This window comes from Cygnus olor, chromosome 1 (genome assembly GCF_009769625.2).
Source record: "Cygnus olor isolate bCygOlo1 chromosome 1, bCygOlo1.pri.v2, whole genome shotgun sequence".
Taxonomy (NCBI): Eukaryota; Metazoa; Chordata; class Aves; order Anseriformes; family Anatidae; genus Cygnus; species Cygnus olor.
The window spans coordinates 90,886,490-90,907,759 of NC_049169.1; the positions used below are offsets into that span (position 1 = coordinate 90,886,490).

At 40.2% G+C, this 21,270-nt stretch overlaps 2 protein-coding genes across 3 annotated transcripts in view; one reads left to right on the top strand and one right to left on the bottom strand.

The window, feature by feature from the left end:
* MYH15 (myosin heavy chain 15) overlaps nucleotides 1-1,687 on the top strand; it is a 46,870-nt gene extending 45,183 nt beyond the window's left edge. The window contains 1 exon segment of the mRNA XM_040569058.1: nucleotides 1,557-1,687. Coding sequence (XP_040424992.1) covers nucleotides 1,557-1,574 — 18 coding nt within the window. The 3' untranslated portion in view covers nucleotides 1,575-1,687.
* HHLA2 (HERV-H LTR-associating 2) lies at nucleotides 1,279-10,467 on the bottom strand. 2 transcript variants are annotated; one of them, XM_040569034.1, is made up of 7 exons: nucleotides 10,055-10,467; nucleotides 9,202-9,291; nucleotides 8,216-8,527; nucleotides 7,495-7,755; nucleotides 5,356-5,646; nucleotides 3,572-3,666; nucleotides 1,279-2,625 (listed from the first exon to the last, which is right to left on the bottom strand). In XM_040569034.1, exons 2-7 carry the CDS (start codon nucleotides 9,263-9,265, stop codon nucleotides 2,605-2,607), a joined length of 1,044 nt encoding a protein of 347 aa, XP_040424968.1. In that variant the 5' UTR covers nucleotides 9,266-9,291; nucleotides 10,055-10,467; the 3' UTR covers nucleotides 1,279-2,604. The 2 variants fall into 2 exon arrangements, with proteins under 2 accessions (XP_040424968.1, XP_040424978.1); XM_040569044.1 differs by lacking the exon at nucleotides 7,495-7,755.
* Nucleotides 10,468-21,270: the final 10,803 nt, after the last annotated feature.

The window sequence follows — 21,270 nt, forward strand, 5'->3', positions numbered from 1 at the left end:
TAAACTGTCTTTTTATGTGGGATATTTAAAAGCTCCATCTCTCTCTCTCTGTCTGGTGTAGATTTCTACATATGTAATAAAGCCAGGGGATGACAGCACTAGCAGATTGCCAGATACTTTAAGACTGCTCTTTCAAAAATCGTTTTGAATTGAAGAGCTGGATGAAAATAGTAGTCATTAGTCACTTGGATGCTGGGAAGTAATTAGTAACTAGAAATATATTTGTGGTGTTTTGCACTTGATCAAAATGGTAGTAGAGTAATACGGATGAAACTAAAAGGAGCCTAAGAACGTGGTCTGGAACTGAAAGCAAACCCTTGCTTGTCTATGCTTGCCTGATGGCAACCACAGCAAGGAATACTGGCGTTGCTACTTGTAGGAAAGACAGAAAGAGGAGGTGGGTCATTGCTTTATCTATTTCATTTACAAATGTAATGTAAACTCCCATACTTAATATCATATAAATTTAATGGGGGTTACAACTCCAAAGTCAAGTAACATAAAAGAAACCTTTCTGTAACCATTTAGTTATTTTTATACCACTTGATCCCATCCCTTCCTTCTCTCTACTTTATCCACAATTCTGTGGGAGGAAATTTCTGCTTTTATATTGGACTAATAAAATCATCTTTAGTTGAAATGAATTACTGTAGCTCCACCATCTACGTTAAAACTAGATGAACATCTGGTCTCATGCATTTGCATATGATGGAAGCAGTACTGCAACCAAAGCTCACATGAAGTTTTGTAGGCTTTAAGAGGAAAAATTTCCACATTTTTCTTCAATTTTTTTCCAGCTCCCCCCTCCCCCCCCAAAAAAACTCCTAATTTCACAAAGCCACAGACACTAAAATACGTAAATCATGAAAGTAATTTATGTTCAAAATACTTTGTAGTTTATTCCCTGTATTTTCCTAGCACCTTCTTCTGCCTCATAACTGCAGAAGTCATAGAGAAGTGGACGCTTGTTCAGACAATGAATGCTGTCCCAAAAATCAGGGAACAACTCCTTTAGTAAGAGAAAGACATTGGAAAGACTTTTTTTTTTTTTTAATAGTGTAGCCCTAAAAATACCTTCTCTGCTACTGCTATTCATGTTCCTGGAAACTTTTGAAAGTATGTGTGATTCAGAGCGAACATCATATATTGCAACAGGGCTCATGCATTGCAACAGGGCTCTATAGAAATCCTCTGCTATCAAAGGGATGACACACACCTTAGCATAAGGACAAGAAGCCTGTCTTCTTAGCTGAAGTAAGACTCGAAATGATGGCTAAATTCAATATGGTATGTCCATTTAGGGCTAGTGTATTTCAGACACAAGCTGGTAATGCCAGGAAGCAGAAGCATTAGTTAACAGAAACTTCTGTCATTTACATGTGAACTTGAACTCTAAACCCCCCTGTAAAACTTTAACAGTTTTTAAAAGTTTCATTTTAATTAAACTGTTAAACAGTTCAAATTCAACAGTTTAACTTTAATTTCTAATAGTTTAAATGTAACAGTTTAATTTTAATTTTAATAGTTGTATACTATCTCTCTCAATTGCATTTCAGGTTCATGAAGAGGAGTAAGTGCAGTCCAAGTTGACAAATGTGAGAAGATGTTTCATATAATCAGGCATAACCAAAAGCAGATGTACGGGAAAAAATAAAAAAGCACTTACAGAAATAAATATCAAGTGAAAACCCAAAGAGACTGTGTAGTGTATTACATTCATTTCTATGTATTTCTATTTTGTCGAGCCCCAGGGATCAATAAAAGATGACACACTGCCAACAACCCACTTCATTATGTTGGAACAAATCCTAATTGGCAGATCTCTGATGAAATCAAACCTAAGGGCAAATCCAGTCACGTTTCACAGCCCCACGTCCTTCATGTGCAGATTGTTAAAGCACTCTGGATTAAACCTGTGTAGGGGACAGCCCTAAAAGCTGGGATAGCCCTGCTTCTAGCTGTCCTGCCAGTCAAAGGTTGCACCATTTTTTTGGGGGACAGCAGAAACTAAATTTAATACAAATGGTCAGTTTAGAAACTTCCACTACTATCAGCGAAAGCATTTTTGTTCTCCAGCTGCACAAGAGGACTAAGAGATGCTGCTCAGGGACTTATCCCATAAGGACTGCCCCTGGCTCATAAACAGCATTCTTTTAGATCTTTTCCACTTCAAAACTGAAAACACGGGGAAGAGTTGTCATGGAATTGGAATTAAAATACTCAGTGAAGTGCAAAACAGAAAGCCCTCTCTTCCCCTCATAGTGCAAAAACAAACCCAAAGTCCACCAACACTTAAAACTCAGCCTCGCGTAAAACTTTTTCATTGTCCTTTTAGTATACTCGCATTCTGGTTCTTCATGCAGACTCCTCACATAAAATGTCAATTGACTTGTGTATGTTTTTTCTGTCAGTTTACTTGTTTGTTACTGTTGTTCAGATGATTGCATTTCCACTTAGTTCTTTGTGAAATTCAATAGGGAAGATGAAGGAACTCTTCTGCTCAAGCTTGTATTTCAGCAGCATTCTCAGTAAAGTCTTTGTTTGCAGAGACACGTTTTCTTTTGGTATGTCAAGGTGCTTATAGTATTCCTGATCCGCTGTATCTTATAGTAGTCCTGATTCTCTCTAGTTAAAACAAAAACATCCGTGAGAACTACTGATGCATAAAATTAATCCTCCAGTAGGAACAGAACAAGACATACTCATGTTAGAGGTAAGTCAGTATCTTCTATTTTAACGTTAGCTGAATAAAATAAACACATACATAAAAGGGCAGAAGCACTCCTGTTTCTTCCATTTAGTTTTCATCAATGTAAACAGAGCTGTGTTAATTTTTAAATTATTCTGCTTCCTCCAATTATATGTTAAAGGTTTCAACAGGACCCAAGATACATTTATCTTGCTTAAGTTCTTTAAATGAAACAGCTTCATCTCAAAGGTATTGGTTCTATTATTCTATCAGGGAGAGAACCATATGTCCTTCTGACTTGGTATCACCAGTAAATAGGACAGATGTACAGAGAGATGAGTTTAGAGGCTATATGGTCACAACAGTCTCCCAAACAAAGCAATTTGCATGTCTTTACACAAACGAGCTTTGTTGAGTTTTGAAGTTGGACAGAGCTGAAGTAATAATTTGAGCCCAAATGAATACTAGTACAGCCCATTGTTTGGAGATCTTCATTGGTTTTGTTTATCTTAAATATAAGTGAGAGAAAATTACAAAAATGATTATTTTCAAAGCAAGTTATCAGCAAGTATATGTGACAGGTAACCAATTTTTTCATCTTTTTATAGAGTGCAGGAGAGCAATCTGGTCAAGGAAAGGGCATGTTAGCATTGTTACAACTAAAATATTATTGCCTAGATGTACTAAAGAGGGCTTTTTGGACACAGAATATAGAAAAAATGAGGACAATTTACTTAAGCTGAAATTTATTATTCTAAGTTTTTCAGTCTTGTTTGCATCCTTTATCCCATGAAAATCAGATCTGTTTTGGTCAAACATTCAAGGTCTGAAATTCAGCTTAATAGTATGCTCAGAAGTAAATAGCCTAATGTTTGTACGTACCTTGACATAGACATAGACTCCTATCACCGCCAGTACTATCACCACCAGTACAACGACCACTGCTGTCACAACTATCCAAGTGTTATCTGAATGTTCTATAAAAATACAAATTCCAAAATGTTAAACAGAAGCTCAAAAACTTATTGAATAATAGTGAATGTTAAGCTGTGATGTTTTATATTCAATTATTCACTGTTATTCGATATGTATATCAAAATTATGATTTTTCTCTTACTTATAATCTCATACCTATGATTAAGGGAGAACATTTCCATTTATTGTTAATGGTACTGATACAATGGTCATTACATGACCCATGCTATAAGTAAAGATTTCAAAATGATATTTTAATGAATTAAGAGTGAATAGGTAAAAGCAGATTACGTTACTTAATTGTGCTGATAGAAAATTGTGTTGTCAATAAATTTGATTTGAGAACTTCTTATACAAGTCCTGTTGATAAACAACTAAGTTCTCAGGCGGGTAAATGCTGCTTCCAGGAACAGTGCTTGGTGCCATTAACAGTACTACCGATTTTCAGAAGTGGGTGGTAACAACAGATTCCACAGGACATAAAAGTCCATCTAGCAGAGGTTGGCTCTGGTTCTAGGCAGCATTGTTTCAGTTCCTTTCATCAACATGAGAACGCTCACATTTGAAGGACTCATTTGTTTATCTACAGTTCTTCTATTTCAGGTTTCCTTTCCACTGCTGCATCTTGTTTAAAAAAAAAAAAAAAAAATTGAGAAATTCTACACTCTGTTGTAAACTGAGGTTTATAGGATATGGAAGATCATGCTGGAATTAGAGCTTCAAGGAGGTATGTTTGTCTGACTCAACAGTTTTCTTTACACTAACTCCCTTCCTACATATATATACCATGTATATAGTTGCTGCCATTTAAAACACCCTATAGTTTCAGACACCCTTAGCTTCAGACAGAAACCAAGCTATCATGGGGAAAGAAAGGAAGACAAATATCCAGTTGTTATAACTTATTCTATTCCCATTTTTGCTATGTTACCTCTACGGTTCACATTCTGCAGACTGTCTCAAGTTTTCTTCTTTCTTAAAAAAATAACGGAGGTGCCATATATTAGTTCTCTCAGTCTTTTAGTTGATTGCATTTAATTGATGCCTACTTGCTACTGCTTGAATGTGTTTGTTTTGTTATGAACTGAGACTTCAGGAGGCACCCCCTCAAACAGCACGCTATTTTTGAAAAACTTTGTAATTTGTTTGCACTATAATTTTAAAAAGCTGGAGTCTTTTTTTTTTAACCTTAAGTAAGAGTTTTCAATGGATAGAGAAGTTAATCCCTAAGTCTGCTTGCAACCAGAGATAATGAAATAACTGTAACTAAGACTTCACAGATGGATATTTACTACAGTACATAAAAAGGAAGGCATACATATAAACATACATATTTCCAAGTGTAAAAAAGGCCTGCTGTGTAGAATTAAAGCTTTGAAAACAACAACTACATGTTCTCCTCAACAAGGTTTCTTCTAAAGAAAAAAAATTGTACCACTTCTATGGGCATGCCTTCATCTCCCTCCTACCTTTAAAGACAGTATTTGCTACCAACACAGCGTTTAGGATATGAGTCCATAAGTTTCTTTGTGCTCTCAACTGCACAGCCCTCTGTGCTTTGAAGAAAGAAAAAAGTCTTTAAATAAATATACCTTAATATTTTTCAATATTTCACAGATTTCTGGACGACTCTGGCTCTGTATTCCCCTCATTTGTCCCCACCCTCTGATAGGGAAGGAACAGCAACTTACCAACTTGCAAAGTTCTCACAGTAAGTTTTGTGTAGTGAGGTGATGAAATGTTACAGAGATATTCTCCACTGTCATTTGCGGTAAGATCCCTCAATAACAGTGAATAGTCACTTTGGTTAATCTGGACTCGAGGCTGGTAAGAGTGAGATGTACCATTGAAGGTGGCCAGGACTGAGATCACTGAATTTCTGTTTAGTATCCAGACAACACTGACGCCCTCTCTGTGTGAAGTGTCACTGCTGTATTCACAAGTAATGGAAACGCTACTTCCTTTTGCTTTTGACAGTTGGTCTGAAACAGAGAATTACAAAACACTCTGTAATTGTTTTAGAAAATATTATGAAGGATGGTTAGTTTTTTCACCAATTACTACAACACAAATGTTTCAGAACATACTCCATTATTTTGATATCATATTCAAACATCACAGTATTCTTCTAGAAGCATTTTAAGATTTTTAAAAGCAAACTGATCATATATACATTCAAAAAAATCTAATTGGTAACAGCTTACACTTATTAAAATTGATTTTGTTTTCATTTTGATATTTCTCTCCTAAACTGGGGGTCTCTGAGGGACTCGCTAATAAAACTGATTTGACCTATTCTAGGTGTAGTCTAAAGTAATATGAAATTCTGTGCATTTAATGCAACCTGTGCATTTAATGCAAAAGGGCAAACCTGTTGCAACATATTTTGGTTTTAACTAAGCTAATAAAGAGATTGTATTTAGACAGAAATAGCTTTCAAATATGGTAGACTGAAGTACTTTATCATTCTGTGCTGAACACTTAATGAATAGCTTTAAAGAAAAAAATAAAAATGAAGGGGATAGAAAGGGCAGGTAAGTGTAACTAATAGTTAATGATCCTATAAAATACTAGTATGGAACAAATTAATATCATAACACAACTACCTATTTAACTGCAGAGATCTGCTGCAAGGGAAGGAAAAACAGGAGGCTGTGGTGGCTGGCAGTCTGCTGGAGAGGAAACTTAGTACGTTATTGTGACATAGTATAACCACACTTGGTTTCTGTGCATGGATCCAAATAAGCAGAGGTGTGGTGCTGAAAACCATTAGGAAAAAAACAAAACGGTACCCAGTGCTGCTATTATGTAAGGAACAGGAAAGCAATATATTCTTAAAATGTTTCAGTCAGACAGCAGACAGATGCAGGGGAATTTAAACAATGCTGTAATGAAATGTACCTTTTTCACTTGTGACCTGGAAAGACAGATTAACAAACCAGACATTTCTGGTGTGCTTGTTAGCTGCTCTGATACCATAGCTGAAACCTTCCAGAGTCAGAAGGTACGTAAATTAAAAACACCACTCTTGTTCAGAAGCATATGCGGTGGATTAGGAGCTGAGTGTGTACTGGGTACACTTCAGGGAGAAATCAGAGCGATGGAGGCAGCTGTGCATATCCGATAAGGGATCTGCTCTTGCATTGCTCTTGATCCAATTAAAAATACTTCCTAAGACACATGAGAGGCTGAAAAGTACCAGTTACTGAATTTCCAGAGAATGCTTGGGATTGCTTGAGACAAAATGGAGAATACAATCTTTATATCTTTGTTTTCCATTAAATAACAAAATCAGCTGCAGTTTGCCCAAATGTAAACAGTGCTGCTGTTCTTCACTCCCGTGCACCCCTCACACTGCACCTGGGTACTTAATACTGCACTTCAAGAGAAATATGTTGAAAGAATTGAATGGTACTGGAAATACTCTGGCAAAAGGTGGAGAATATACGAAGAAACATACGCATCAAGAACAAAAAACATTGCTCTACCTCATATAACCCTTTCAACGTATTTTGTCCAAGTTCGTTTTTTTTTTTTGACAGTGTGAAGTTTGATCATTATGCGTCCCTTGAAATGTGAAACTGATACAGAAAAAATGTTGAGAGTAAAGCAAACTTACAGAAGTGTGAGCTACCCCCTCCTGTCCCCACTTCTTGGACTTATGCTGGCTTTTGCTTGTAACAGATGATTTTCAAAGAGGATGATGATGCAGCCTCTTGCACTATGCCATACCTATGCTGCCCCACTGCAGTGTAGTGGATTTAATTGGGCTCAGAAGCCAGCTGTAACACCCCATAATGTTGCAGGAAGATGCCTCCCTTTATTCCTACCTTGCATCCTCCATTCAGCAGTCCACTTCTCGTGAGGGAGATGAATATGACAGGAGTAAGGATCAGATGTGTTTATAATGCTCTGGTGACTTCTAAGAGAATAGAGAATGCCATCCCTGGTTTCCTCCCAACCTGTTTCTTGGATGGATATATTGCCTTTTACCCAAGTTATATTTGGTGCTGGATATGTAAGGAAGGCAGAGCATGTCAGCATCCTTTCTGTGTCGTTCTTTTGGTATTCCAGCGCATAATATGAGGAAACTAGATTATAACAAAACAAACAAACAAAAAAAAAATAGTAGTCCTATTATTTTCAAAATCCTTTCGAACTTGAAGTGATTGGTCTTTTGAAATGACACTAGGGAGAATAAGCATAACAGAAAACAAAATGTAATGTGTTTGATTTCAGAAGAAAGAATGGCATTACTTATTGTTAATGCTGTGGTCTATACTATTCTAAAAAGCCATATGATGTTTTATGACTCAAGTACACTAACTGCCCTTTAGAAGTCACTGTGCAGTAGGTTATCAGAACCAATGCTGCACTGTAATTTTTTAACTTGTTACATTTCTCCAGAGAAAAAGAGAACACCAACAGGCCCAAGAGGTGCTCTGTTGGGTTGGAGGATTTTAATACCATGTAAGAAATAATGCCAGAGAATCTGTGGGTGTTATCCAGTTTCTACTAGCATAATCCAAGCACTTTTGTTATCTTACTGACCTCGCACGTGCAGCTCAACTTCCACTTCTGTTTTAGTTTGTTGTGTTCCCACGTAGCAAAGGTAAAGGCCCTCATCAGTCAAGGTCAGGTTACTAAGTTTCAAGGAGGCATTTCCATGAGGAATATTCTCATGAAAAAGGTGAGTTCTGTTTCTGTAATCCAGATGTTGGCTTTCCAGATAATCCCTCCTGTAGTAGTAGCTGTGTACATCGTTGTCCTCTTTCTTCCAGTAAATTACTTCATCATCACCAGGTGGAAAAGGACAAGGAAGGATGACATCCTTAGCAAACAGTCCTGTTACTGTTTCCTTTTCTGTAGAAACGTGTAAGTACAAATGAGTGGATTACATTAAATCTAGTTTATAAACATTTTTCTGCCCCTCCTTATCCCTGACCCAAAAAATTCTTTGGCTCTGACAGGTAGAACACTCCTACCATGTGTTTCAACAGCACGCTCTTTCAAAGATTTTCTGTAGCAGAGATCTCTGGGACAGCAAGGGTGGCAGCTGCACTTTTCTCTACTTCATTAAGTTTAATCATTATTATAATGCAGGGCTCTGGGCTTTGAACTTATAATCAGTTTAAGTGGGCAACCTGACTAAACATCTATGTATTCACATCAGCACGCCTCCGCTTTAGCCACCTAAGTTTCCTGTGCTTTTCCAAAAGCACCACCTCTGATATCAAATCCTGGTGAGGGAGTCCCCAGCCTCAAGCTGCAGCTTGTTCCTCACTCGTATGTTCATAGAGTTGGCTGGCAATGGTCTGGGTGATCAGTGACCCTTATGCAGTGCCAAGCAGTTGTACAGACAAAAGCACGCAATTGTGCAACTGACAGGAAGGACAGAACTTCTCAAAATGGCATTACCACCACCAAATTGATCCTTAACCATTAATAAATAATGTCAGAATTAATTCCCCCATCAAAAAAAGAATAAGAGTTGTCATCTTTATCACTTTTTCATAAACAAAAGAATTAAAACCTACCCCAAGTTGTAGCACATATGGAGAGTAAACAGAGGAGAAGAGATGGTATCTTCTGGCCCTTCATGTCTTCGTTGGTTTATTCATTTCAAACTGACAACGAAAAAGGAGGGGAGACAACCTTTTTAAATGCAGCCAAAAGATTTGCCCCTCATTTTGTGGTCTGTGGCTCAGTGACCAAACCACATGTATAGTCTTGCACTACGTTTGAACTTTGCATTTTATCTGCACACTCATCAAGGCATATAGGATTAATCACCACTTAACACGCTTTCCTCTCTTATCTGCTTTGGCAGCAGCCACACGCATATAGTAATAGTCTCCTCGCATTGTTAAACCAAAATTATTTATTTTTTAGTAAGAGGATTCTGATTAATTGCTTTTCAAGGTAGCTTAATAACTGCACATTTCAAGAATGCACTCCTTTAGGAAAACTAGAAATGCCTGAGCATGTCAAGTTTTACCAGCGAGCAAACACAACAACCGCATGTCTAAAATTCTTAATTCTTTTCTTCCACATATTGATAAAACTCTGTGCTAGCCATACTGGTACTAACTTTCTGGAATTTTCCCACTGAATCTTCAGGAGACATTTCCTGTAGTAGAAAATAGTTGTAGTTCTCTACCTCCTCCCAACGCACCCCCTATGCCTAACACCCTAACCCCATGCTTTGGTTGATGAGAAATACTCCTGAAGGAAGAAGGCTCCCACACTACAACCATACAAAGTTTTCTTTAGGATGCAGACTTGATCTGCAATTTTAACTTCACAGATATAAACTGTGCCCCTTCCCCCCACCTCTGCTCATACACTAAGAGCGACAGAGAGTTGTTATAAGAATTTATTTTTTATTACCTCTTCTGAGTTCATGAGTACCCAAAAACTTCTGCATCCAGCTAATTGTTCCAATTAAGTCTGGTGTTTCTTGGAGGCAGGATTTTTATATATGTGTAAGTAAAATGAATTACACAGCTCTCTTCTCTAAAGGTGAAAATCTTTTCCCTATTTCTTCTGCAGCCACACCTATACATGGCCGACAGCTCAAGTAATCAGCACTTCTTGCAACTTTCCTGCAGGTTGACTATTGCCCCGCAACTGAAAGTACAAGAAGCTGTCCCCTCCTCCTGGCCTGCCGCCTCTCATATTCCTGTTGCGTCATCAGCAGGTAAATATTCAACCTGAGGGAATGAAACAACAACCTTATATGCTGAAAAAACCTACAGCCCACTCAGGCAGTAAGCAGAGGAAAGCAGCCCTGCTTGCTGACAAGGGAGTGCAGCGCTGGCCCACCCCCCGCTGCACGGGGAGGCACTGCTGCCTCGCCGGGCCCAGCTCGGAAGGGTTTAGGAAGGGTTTAAGGGTTTATGTGCCACCATCATCGTGAACAGAGACTGCCCGGGCCCAGCCCTGGGAGCAAAGGGGCGCCACCACCTGTGCTGCCATCTTCCCTCAGCACCCACCATCTTCTGCCACCTGCCCTCTCCATGGTATCCGAGTGGCAGTGATAGACGCTGGTGCGTTACGGCCGCCTCCCCACCGCCGGCAGCGCGGTGATTGGAGACCAAAGAATTCCCTTGTTGAAGGAGAGGCCCAAAGATGAGCTCGGTAGTTATAAGCTGGTTTTAGCCAGCTGTCTGACCACCTGTATATGTGGAGCAAGGAAAACAGACCTTGTCCATCTGAGCGAGTGCCGTGTCTGCAAAAGGAAGCACATGGTTCTGAGTATCCCATGTATACACAATGTGTATTTTGAGGAACTAACCATGGTCTCATTTTATGGACTAAATGCTTATCAGGGCTCATTAGGTATGCCAATAGACCATATTTTTTCAGTTCAGTTTGATGCAAAATAGATCCAGTTAGTCTACCTCTCTCCCTGAAGTGACCCAAAACACTGTGGGTAAGGGTGAGGGGAAGAATTGCTTCAGAAGCAAGTTCCTGATCCAAGCTGTACACCAGTCTCTTGCCTACCTGCTAACTGAGGAAGGCAGGAAGGAGAAGAGATTTGGGGAGTTTGGAAGCCAGAGGAACTGGATGTATTGCCATTATCAGGAAGAGCAGTTGGAGATGTTAAGGAAGGCACAGGCGGCAGGGTTATTCTGGTACAGTGGCAAGGATGAGGACAGCACGCAGACAGGACACAACTCAACAGGACATCAAGCAATGATGCTTCAGTAAACTTGCTTTCCCATCCTCACAGAAGTGCCATTCAAGTTTTCATGTGGTCAGTTGATGCAAAAAAAATATTTGTTATTTTTAACGAGGCATATTAAAGCTGGGATAGGCCAGCTTCTAGTTGTCCTACCAGTCAAAGGCTGCACCACTTTTTTAGGACAGGAGAAACTAAATTTCGTACAAACAGTCAGTTTAGAAACTTCCATTATTATCAGCCAAAGGATTTCTGTTCTCCAGATGCACAAGAGGCCTAAGAGATGCTGCAGAGGGACTTATCCCAGGCCTTTTGAGGGACTTTTGAAGGCGCTGATGTCCATCAGTGCTGGTCAATCTTTAAGCACTGCCTCCTAAAAGCGCGGGGTCAGGAAATTCCAAAATATTGGAAGTCAAGCAGGCGGGGCAGGAGGCTGGCTTGGCTGACCAGCGATCTTCTTCTGGAGCTTAGGCACAAAAAGAAAGTGTATGGCTGCTGGAAGGAGGGTCAGGCAACATGGAAGGTCTACAGAGACGCTGTTCGCCTTTGTAGGGAGAAAATTCGTGTATCCAAAGCCCAGTTAGAGTTGAAGCTGGCCAGGTATGTGGGAGAAAATAAAAAGGGCTTTTTAAAATATGTGAACAGAGAAAACATAGGTCCACTGCTTGATGGGGATGGTCACCTCACAGACAAGGACATAGACAAAGAAGAGAGATTTAATGCCGTCGTTGTCTTCAACACTGATGGTGGGCTTTGGGATCCCCGGTGCCCTGAGCTTGATGACCATGACTGCGGGAATGATAAACTCCCAGCCAACCCTGAATGTGTGCGGGATTTGCTGCTCCACCTGGATCCATACAAGTCCATGGGTCCGGATGGGATTCATCCCAGGGTGCTCAGAGAGCTGGCTGACATCACCACAGGACCTCTCTCAATTATTTTTCAACGGTCTTGGGAATCTGGAGAGGTCCCAGTTGACTGGAAGCTGGCAAATGTTGTGCCAATTTTCAAAAAGGGCTAGAAAGAAGACCCTGGTAACTACAGACCTGTCAGTCTCACGTCAGTGCCTGGTAAAATTATGGAGAAGATTATCATGGGAGTTATTGAAGCGCACCTGGGGGACAATGCAGTCATAGGTCACAGCCAACATGGGTTCACGAGGGGTAGGTCCTGTTTAACAAATTTGATTTCCTTTTATGATAAGATCACCCATCTAGTTGATCAAGAGAAGCCAGTTGATGTAATCTTTTTGGATTTCAGTAAAGTTTTTGATACAGTTTCTCATAGGATCCTACTAGACAAAATGTCCAGCATACAGCTAGATAAAAACATCATACGATGGGTGAGCAATTGGCTGACAGGCAGGGCTCAAAGAGTTATGGTAAATGGCATTATATCAGGCTGGCAGCCAGTCACCAGTGGGGTCCCCCAGGGCTCCATTTTAGGGCCAGTTCTTTTCAATGTTATCATAAACGATTTGGATGTAGGGCTAGAAGGTGTTTTGAGTAAATTTGCTGATGATACTAAACTGGGAGGAATTGTTGACTCTGTTGAAGGTGGAAAGGCCTTGCAGAGAGATCTGGACAGACTGGAGAGCTGGATGATCACCAACTGCATGAAGTTTAACAAGAGTAAGTGCCGGGTCCTGCACCTGGGAAGGGGCAACCCTGGCTATATGTACAGACTGGGGGATGAGATGCTGAACAGCAGCCCCACAGAGAGGGATCTGGGGGTTTTGGTTGACAGCAAGCTGAATATGAGCCAGCACTGCGCCCTGGCAGCCAGGAGGGCCTACCCAACCCTGGGATGCCTCAAGCACGGCATCACTAGTCGGTTGAGGGAAGTGATTGTCTCGCTCTACTCTGCACTGGTGTGGCCTCACCTCGAGTACTGTGTGCAGTTCTGGGCACCACAGTACAAAAAGGACATGAAACTGTTGGAGAGTGTCCAGAGAAGGGCTACACAGATGGTGAGGGGCCTAGAGGGGAAGACATACGAGGAGCGGCTGAGGTCACTTGGTCTGTTCAGCCTGGAAAAGAGGCGGCTGAGGGGAGACCTCATCGCGGTCTACAGCTTCCTCACGAGGGGGAGTGGAGGGGCAGGCGCCGATCTATTCTCTTTAGTGACCAGTGACAGGACCCGAGGGAATGGAGTCAAGCTACAACAGGGGAGGTTCAGGCTGGATATCAGGAAGAGATTCTTCACCGAGAGGATGGATGCGCACTGGAACAGGCTCCAAAGTGACGTAGTAACAGCACCAGGCCTGTCGAAGTTTAAGAAGCATTTGGACTATACTCTTAGTCATATGGTCTGAATTTTTGGGGTGGACCTGTGTGGTGCCAGGAGTTGGACTTCATGATCCTTGTGGGTCCCTTCCAACTCGGGATATTCTATGATTCTACGATCCCATAAGGACTGCCCCTGGCTCATAAACAGCATTCTTTTAGATCTTTTCCACTTCAAAACTGAAAACACAGGGAAAAGTTGTCATGGAATTGGAATTAAAATACTCAATGAAGTGCAAAACAGAAAGCCCTCTCTTCCCCTCATAATGCAAAAACAAACCCCAAAACCACCAACACTCAAAACTCAACCTCGTGTAAAACTTTTTCATTGTCCTTTTAGTACACCCACATTCCAGTTCTTCATGCAGACTCCTCACTTACAAATGTGAATTGACTTGTGTATATTTTTTCTGTCAGTTTACTTGTTTGTTACTGTTGTTCAGATGACTGCACTTCCACTTGGTTCTTTGTGAAATTCAATAGGGAAGGCGAAGGAACTCTTTTTGTTCAGGTGTTATCTGAATGTTATTTAAAAATACAAATTCCAAAACATTAAACAGAAGCTCAAAAACTTATTGAATAATAGTGAATGTTAATCTGTGATATTTTATATTCAATTATTCAGTTATTCGATACGTATATCAAAACTGATGTTCCTCTTACTTATAATCTCATACCTATGATTAAGGGAGAACATCTCCATTTCTTCTTAATGGTACTGATACAATGGTCAAGTTACCTGACTCATACTGTAAGTGAAGACTTCAAAATTATATTTTAATGAATTACAGAATCACAGAATGTTAGGGATTGGAAGGAACCTTGAAAGATCACCTAGTCCAATCCCTGTGCCGGAGCAGGAACACCTAAATCACGTCACACAGGAACACGTCCAGGAGGGTTTTGAATGTCTCCAGAGAAGGAGACCCCACACCCCACCCCGGGCAGCCTGTTCCAGTGTTCTGTCACCCTCACCATAAAAAAGTTCTGTCTCATATTTAAGCGGAACATCCTGTGTTCCAGCTTGCACCCATTGCCACTTGTTCTATCATTGGATGTCACCGAGAAGAGCCTGCCTCTGTCCTCCTGACACCTTTTACATATTTATAAACATTAATAAGGTCACCCCTCAGTCTCCTCTTCTCCAAGCTAAAGAGACACCCTCAGCCTTTCCCTGTAAGGAATTAAGAGTGAATGGGTAAAGGCCAATTACGTTACTTAACTATGCTGATAGAAAATTGTGTTGTCAATAAATATGATTTAAGAACTTCTTATACAAATCCTGTTGATAAACAACTAAGTTCTCAGGCGGGTAAATGCTGCTTCCAGGAACAGTGCTTGGTGCCATTAACAGTACTACCGATTTTCAGAAGTGGGTGGTAACAACAGATTCCACAGGACATAAAAGTCCATCTAGCAGAGGTTGGCTCTGGTTCTAGGCAGCATTGTTTCAGTTCCTTTCATCAACATGAGAACGCTCACATTTGAAGGACTCATTTGTTTATCTACAGTTCTTCTATTTCAGGTTTCCTTTCCACTGCTGCATCTTGTTTAAAAAAAAAAAAAAAATGAGAAATTCTACACTCTGCCGTAAACTGAGGTTTATAGGATAAGGAAGATCATGCTGGAATTAGAGCTTCAAGGAGGTATGTTTGTCTGACTCAACAGTTTTCTTTACACTAACTCCCTTCCTACATATATATACCATGTATATAGTTGCTGCCATTTAAAACACCCTATATCAAGTTTTCAGGCAGAAACCAAGCTATCATGGGGAAAGAAGGGAAGACAAATATCCAGTTGTTATAACTTATTCTATTCCCATTTTTGCTGTTACTTCTACGTTTCACATTCTGCAGACTGTCTCAAGTTTTCTTCTTTCTTAAAAAAATAACGGAGGTGCCATATATTAGTTCTCTCAGTCTTTTAGTTGATTGCATTTAATTGATGCCTACTTGCTACTGCTTGAATGTGTTTGTTTTGTTATGAACTGAGACTTCAGGAGGCACCCCCTCAAACAGCACGCTATTTTTGAAAAACTTTGTAATTTGTTTGCACTATAATTTTAAAAAGCTGGAGTCTTTTTTTTTTAACCTTAAGTAAGAGTTTTCAATGGATAGAGAAGTTAATCCCTAAGTCTGCTTGCAACCAGAGATAATGAAATAACTGTAACTAAGACTTCACAGATGGATATTTGCTACAGTACATAAAAAGGAAGGCATACATATAAACATACATATTTCCAAGTGTAAAAAAGGCCTGCTGTGTAGAATTAAAGCTTTGAAAACAACAACTACGTGTTCTCCTCAACAAGGTTTCTTCTAAAGAAAAAAAATTGTACCACTTCTATGGGCATGCCTTCATCTCCCTCCTACCTTTAAAGACAGTATTTGCTACCAACACAGCGTTTAGGATATGAGTCCATAAGTTTCTTTGTGCTCTCAACTGCACAGCCCTCTGTGCTTTGAAGAAAGAAAAAAGTCTTTAAATAAATATACCTTAATGTTTTTCAATATTTCACAGATTTCTGGACGACTCTGGCTCTGTATTCCCCTCATTTGTCCCCACCCTCTGATAGGGAAGGAGCAGCAACTTACCAACTTGCAAAGTTCTCACAGTAAGTTTTGTGTAGTGAGGTGATGAAATACTCCAGAGATATTCTCATATTCAAACATCACAGTGTTCTTTTAGAAGCATTTCAAGATTTTTAAATGCAAACTGATCGTATATACATTCAAAAAAATCTAATTGGTAACAGCTTACACTTATTAAAATTGATTTTGTTTTCATTTTGATATTTGTCTCCTAAACTGGGGGACTGTGAGGGACTCGTTAATAAAAGTGATTTGACCTAGTGATGGGCAGGTAAGTGTAACTAATAGTTAATGATCCTATAAAATACTAGTATGGAACAAATTAATATCATAACACAACTACCTATTTAACTGCAGAGATCTGCTGCAAGGGAAGGAAAAACAGGAGGCTGTGGTGGCTGGCAGTCTGCTGGAGAGGAAACTTAGTACGTTATTGTGACATAGTATAACCACACTTGGTTTCTGTGCATGGATCCAATTAAGCAGAGGTGTGGTGCTGAAAACCATTAGGAAAAAAACAAAACGGTACCCAGTGCTGCTATTATGTAAGGAACAGGAAAGCAATATATTCTTAAAATGTTTCAGTCAGACAGCAGACAGATGCAGGGGAATTTAAACAATGCTGTAATGAAATGTACCTTTTTCACTTGTGACCTGGAAAGACAGATTAACAAACCAGACATTTCTGGTGCGCTTGTTAGCTGCTCTGATACCATAGCTGAAACCTTCCAGAGTCAGAAGGTACGTAAATTAAAAACACCACTCTTGTTCAGAAGCATATGCGGTGGATTAGGAGCTGAGTGTGTACTGGGTACACTTCAGGGAGAAATCAGAGCGATGGAGGCAGCCGTGCATATCCGATAAGGGATCTGCTCTTGCATTGCTCTTGATCCAATTAAAAATACTTCCTAAGACACATGAGAGGCTGAAAAGTACCAGTTACTGAATTTCCAGAGAATGCTTGGGATTGCTTGAGACAAAATGGAGAATATAATTTTTATATCTCTGTTTTCCATTAAATAACAAAATCAGCTGCAGTTTGCCCAAATGTAAACAGTGCTGCTGTTCTTCACTCCCGTGCACCCCTCACACTGCATCTGGGTACTTAAGATTGAACAGGGGTACTTAAGAGTGCACTTCAAGAGAAGTATGAAGAAAGGATCGAATGGTACTGAAAACACTCTGGCAGAACGTGGAGAATAGAAAAAGAAACATATGCATCAAGAACAAACATTCCTCTCCCTCATATAACCCTTGGGTTCACTAAAGTTTCCATTTATTTTGTCTGAGTTCGTTAATTTTTTTGACAGTGTGAAGTTTGATCATTATGCGTCCCTTGAAATGTGAAACTGATACAGAAAAAATGTTGAGAGTAAAGCAAACTTACAGAAGTGTGAGCTACCCCCTCCTGTCCCCACTTCTTGGACTTATGCTGGCTTTTACTTGTAACAGATGATTTTCAAAGAGGATGATGATGCAACCTCTTGCACTATGCCATACCTATGCTGCCCCACTGCAGTGTAGTGGATTTAATTGGGCTCAGAAGCCAGCTGTAACACCCCATAATGTTGCAGGAAGAGGCCAAGCTGTTTTACGGACAAAAGCACGCAATTTTGCGACTGACAGGAAGGACAGAACTTCTCAAATTGGCTTCATCACCACAGATGGTGTCAGGGAATGCTGTCCCAGCCCCAGTGCAAATCAATAATACACAAATAATTGCTATTGATGTTTAATTTCAGAATTTTAAATGAATATTTTTCACAACCAATTGTATTCACTTGGTGTCACTGCATGGACATTCTTGGTCAAGGTCACACAACCTTGTTGGGCTGGTGGTGAGTGCCTGGATGCAGCTGTTTGTCACTGCCTTCTTGGAAAGCTTGATGCCCTCTCCAGCTCAGGGAGATCTGGCAACCCTGGCAGGGCAATCTGCATGACTTTTTCTCAGCTATCTCAGCACAAACTCACCCAATGTACTTCAAGCCACTTTCAACGCTAACAACTACTGACCGCTGAGTGGTGTCACAATGTACTCCACCAGCCAAGCTGTGTGGCAGAAACATGGGCATCTGAAGTCCAGGTGCTTAACACACTCAGTGGCCATGGACATCTGTGACGCAATCTTTGTCTTCTTTTGCTTCAGGAGTGTTTTACCACAAATTGATTCTTAACCATTAATAAATAACGTTGGAATTAATTCCCCCATCAAAAAAAGAATAAGAGCTGTCATCTTTATCATTTTTCATAAGCAAAAGAACTAAAACCTACCCCAAATTGTAGCACATATGGAGAGTAAACAGAGGAGAAGAGACGGTATCTTCTGTCCCTTCATGTCTTCGTTGATTTATTCATTTCAAACTGACAATGTAAAAAGAGGGGAGAAAACCTTTTTTAATGCAGGTAAAAGATTTGCCCTAGCTGTGTTGTTTTCATTGTACAGTTTATCAAGGCCTTTATCATGCTTTTAGTTTGCAATAAATTGGGACCAGATTTTTGGCCCTTACTATGTGTTTTAGAATGGTTGAGGGCCTCTCAGTACAATGTAATCCACTTTCTATTTATTTTTCATGTGTTAATCCTCAGTGTTATTACAAGGCTAGGAAAAAATAATCTTCAAAATTCATGAATAGGGAAAATGGTCAAGTGCCTTTTCCAAAAGGATGTAAAATGTCCCTTGTCAAGCCAGATTTTTCCATTTCCTAAAACAGATTCCTTGTTACTGCAACAAAGTTTTCTTATTAATGCAACATTTTTCTTTTTGAATTTGCCTGAATTTGCAAATGCTGCAGGCATAAAGTCTTTACTTGATCAAGAGTGCATTGGCTGAACTTGCAAAAATGTGTCTAGGGTCTAGGAAGTATAGGGTAGGAACGCAGAGGAGGCTTTCCCATCCACTTTGCTGATTTGCCAGTTAAATGACAATGAACTGAAGAAGCTCACATGCAGAATGACACAAGAATAATCATACTATAACTGACAGACCACGCTTTTCCTCCGTCCACATAAACTACTTCAAAATACAGCACTACATGGTGAAGAAATTACCTCATGACTCATATAGCTTGAAAAGAGTCTAAAAGTCTTCCTCTACTCCTCCTCTTCTGAGAGGAGAGCTATAGGTACAATTCCTAACTTAGACAGGGCACAGTCTGAGCTGGGCTTGCTAACTGGTTTATATGCTACATCATTACTGAACAATAATTTTGACTGGTGTGTGCAACTGTATTTGTGGAGGATGAGAAACTTACATCCCAAGGGTTTTTGCATCTTCTTCTGTAAAGCTAGGATGATTTTATCTTATCATTACCTTTTTTCATTGGGGAACCGGGGTGATATGCCACAAAGTATTAAACCTGAGACAGAGGTGATGCAAGAGTAAAACAAACACCGTATGTAAAACTTTTGTACCGCTAGCTATGCCCAGTAGCAGCAATTGCCAGTATCTGCCTTCTTTTCTCCTTGTATTGACAAGTGATGTGCACCACAGTTTCTTGGATGACACATTTGTTTATTTGTCCTTCGCTCCGTCACTTCCAGCTTGATAACATAACAAACTGTGTTTGAGGCTTGAATTTCAGAAACTGCAATCAATACTAAATTGCCCTAACTAAGTGATCTGCTATATTTAAGAGAGAGCTTGCAGAGTTTGGCAGAGGTGATCTGGGAATAACGTGATTCCAACACTACCTCTGTGCTGTCTGTGTGGTCTGCATCAGGGAGCGAAGCCCGCAAGTGCAGCTTGCCTTGCCTGTTCGAATTGTATTCCATAACACTACTGAACTACAGAGCTGGAAATAATGAGCTAAAAATTTCCCTGCTCAGCACAAATCTTAGCATTGGATCTTCATATTGTAGCGTGTAAAGAAAAATGTTTTTCTTGGCCTGCATAATAACAGCAATTATAGTTATGAAGAATTCAGGATTTTAGTCAATTTACTTCAAATCTAAACTCTCATTATCTTGTGGTTTCTTTGTAACACAATTAAGGCCGTTTCACTCAGTTTTTCTGCAGAAGCATGGAGAGTGTTGGCTCTGGACAGTCTGCTTTTTAGCAGCAGCTCTGGGGTCTTACAGGTGTGAAGAATACATATGTTGATGGTTAGTCACTGCCAAGCACTGAAGAAATACACTTTTCTTATTGTTACGGATCTAAACGGCATAATCAAGAAATTATGTGCAAAGTCTCTGCTTTGAAAGATCAGTATGGAATAATTTATACAGACATCATGAAAGTAGAAACAAGATCACTGCAGTAATGTGAGTTACTCCTACTCCCGTTTTCAGGGGATGCATTTCCTACAGAAATATAACATGATAATAACTGCACATTTCAAGAATGCACTCCTTTAGGAAAACTAGAAATGCCTGAGCATGTCAAGTTTTACCAGCGAGCAAACACAACAACCGCATGTCTAAAATTCTTAATTCTTTTCTTCCACATATTGATAAAACTCTGTGCTAGCCATACTGGTACTAACTTTCTGGAATTTTCCCACTGAATCTTCAGGAGACATTTCCTGTAGTAGAAAATAGTTGTAGTTCTCTACCTCCTCCCAACGCACCCCCTATGCCTAACACCCTAACCCCATGCTTCGGTTGATGAGAAATACTCCTGAAGGAAGAAGGCTCCCACACTACAACCATACAAAGTTTTCCTCAGGATGCAGACCTGACCCGCAATTTTAACTTCACAGATACAACCTGTGCCCCTTCCCCCCACCTCTGCTCATACACTAAGAGCGACAGAGAGGTTTTATAAGAATTTATTTTTCTTTCTGCAGGCTATCTACACTTTCTGCAACTTTTCTGCAGTTTAACTATCCCGCCTCACAGGGAGGACTGGAAGCCGCCATTACATGCCATTGCTTCCGCCCCAGTGGCGGTGACATAGCAATGACGCCTAACGCCGGCGCCATCTTCTCTCGGCGCCATCTTCTACCGCCCGCCGTCTCCATGGTAACCAAGCGGCCTCCCCATCGCTGGCAGCGCGGTGATTGGGCGTTGACTTCCTCATGCTCCGCCGCCATTGGTGGCTCGGAG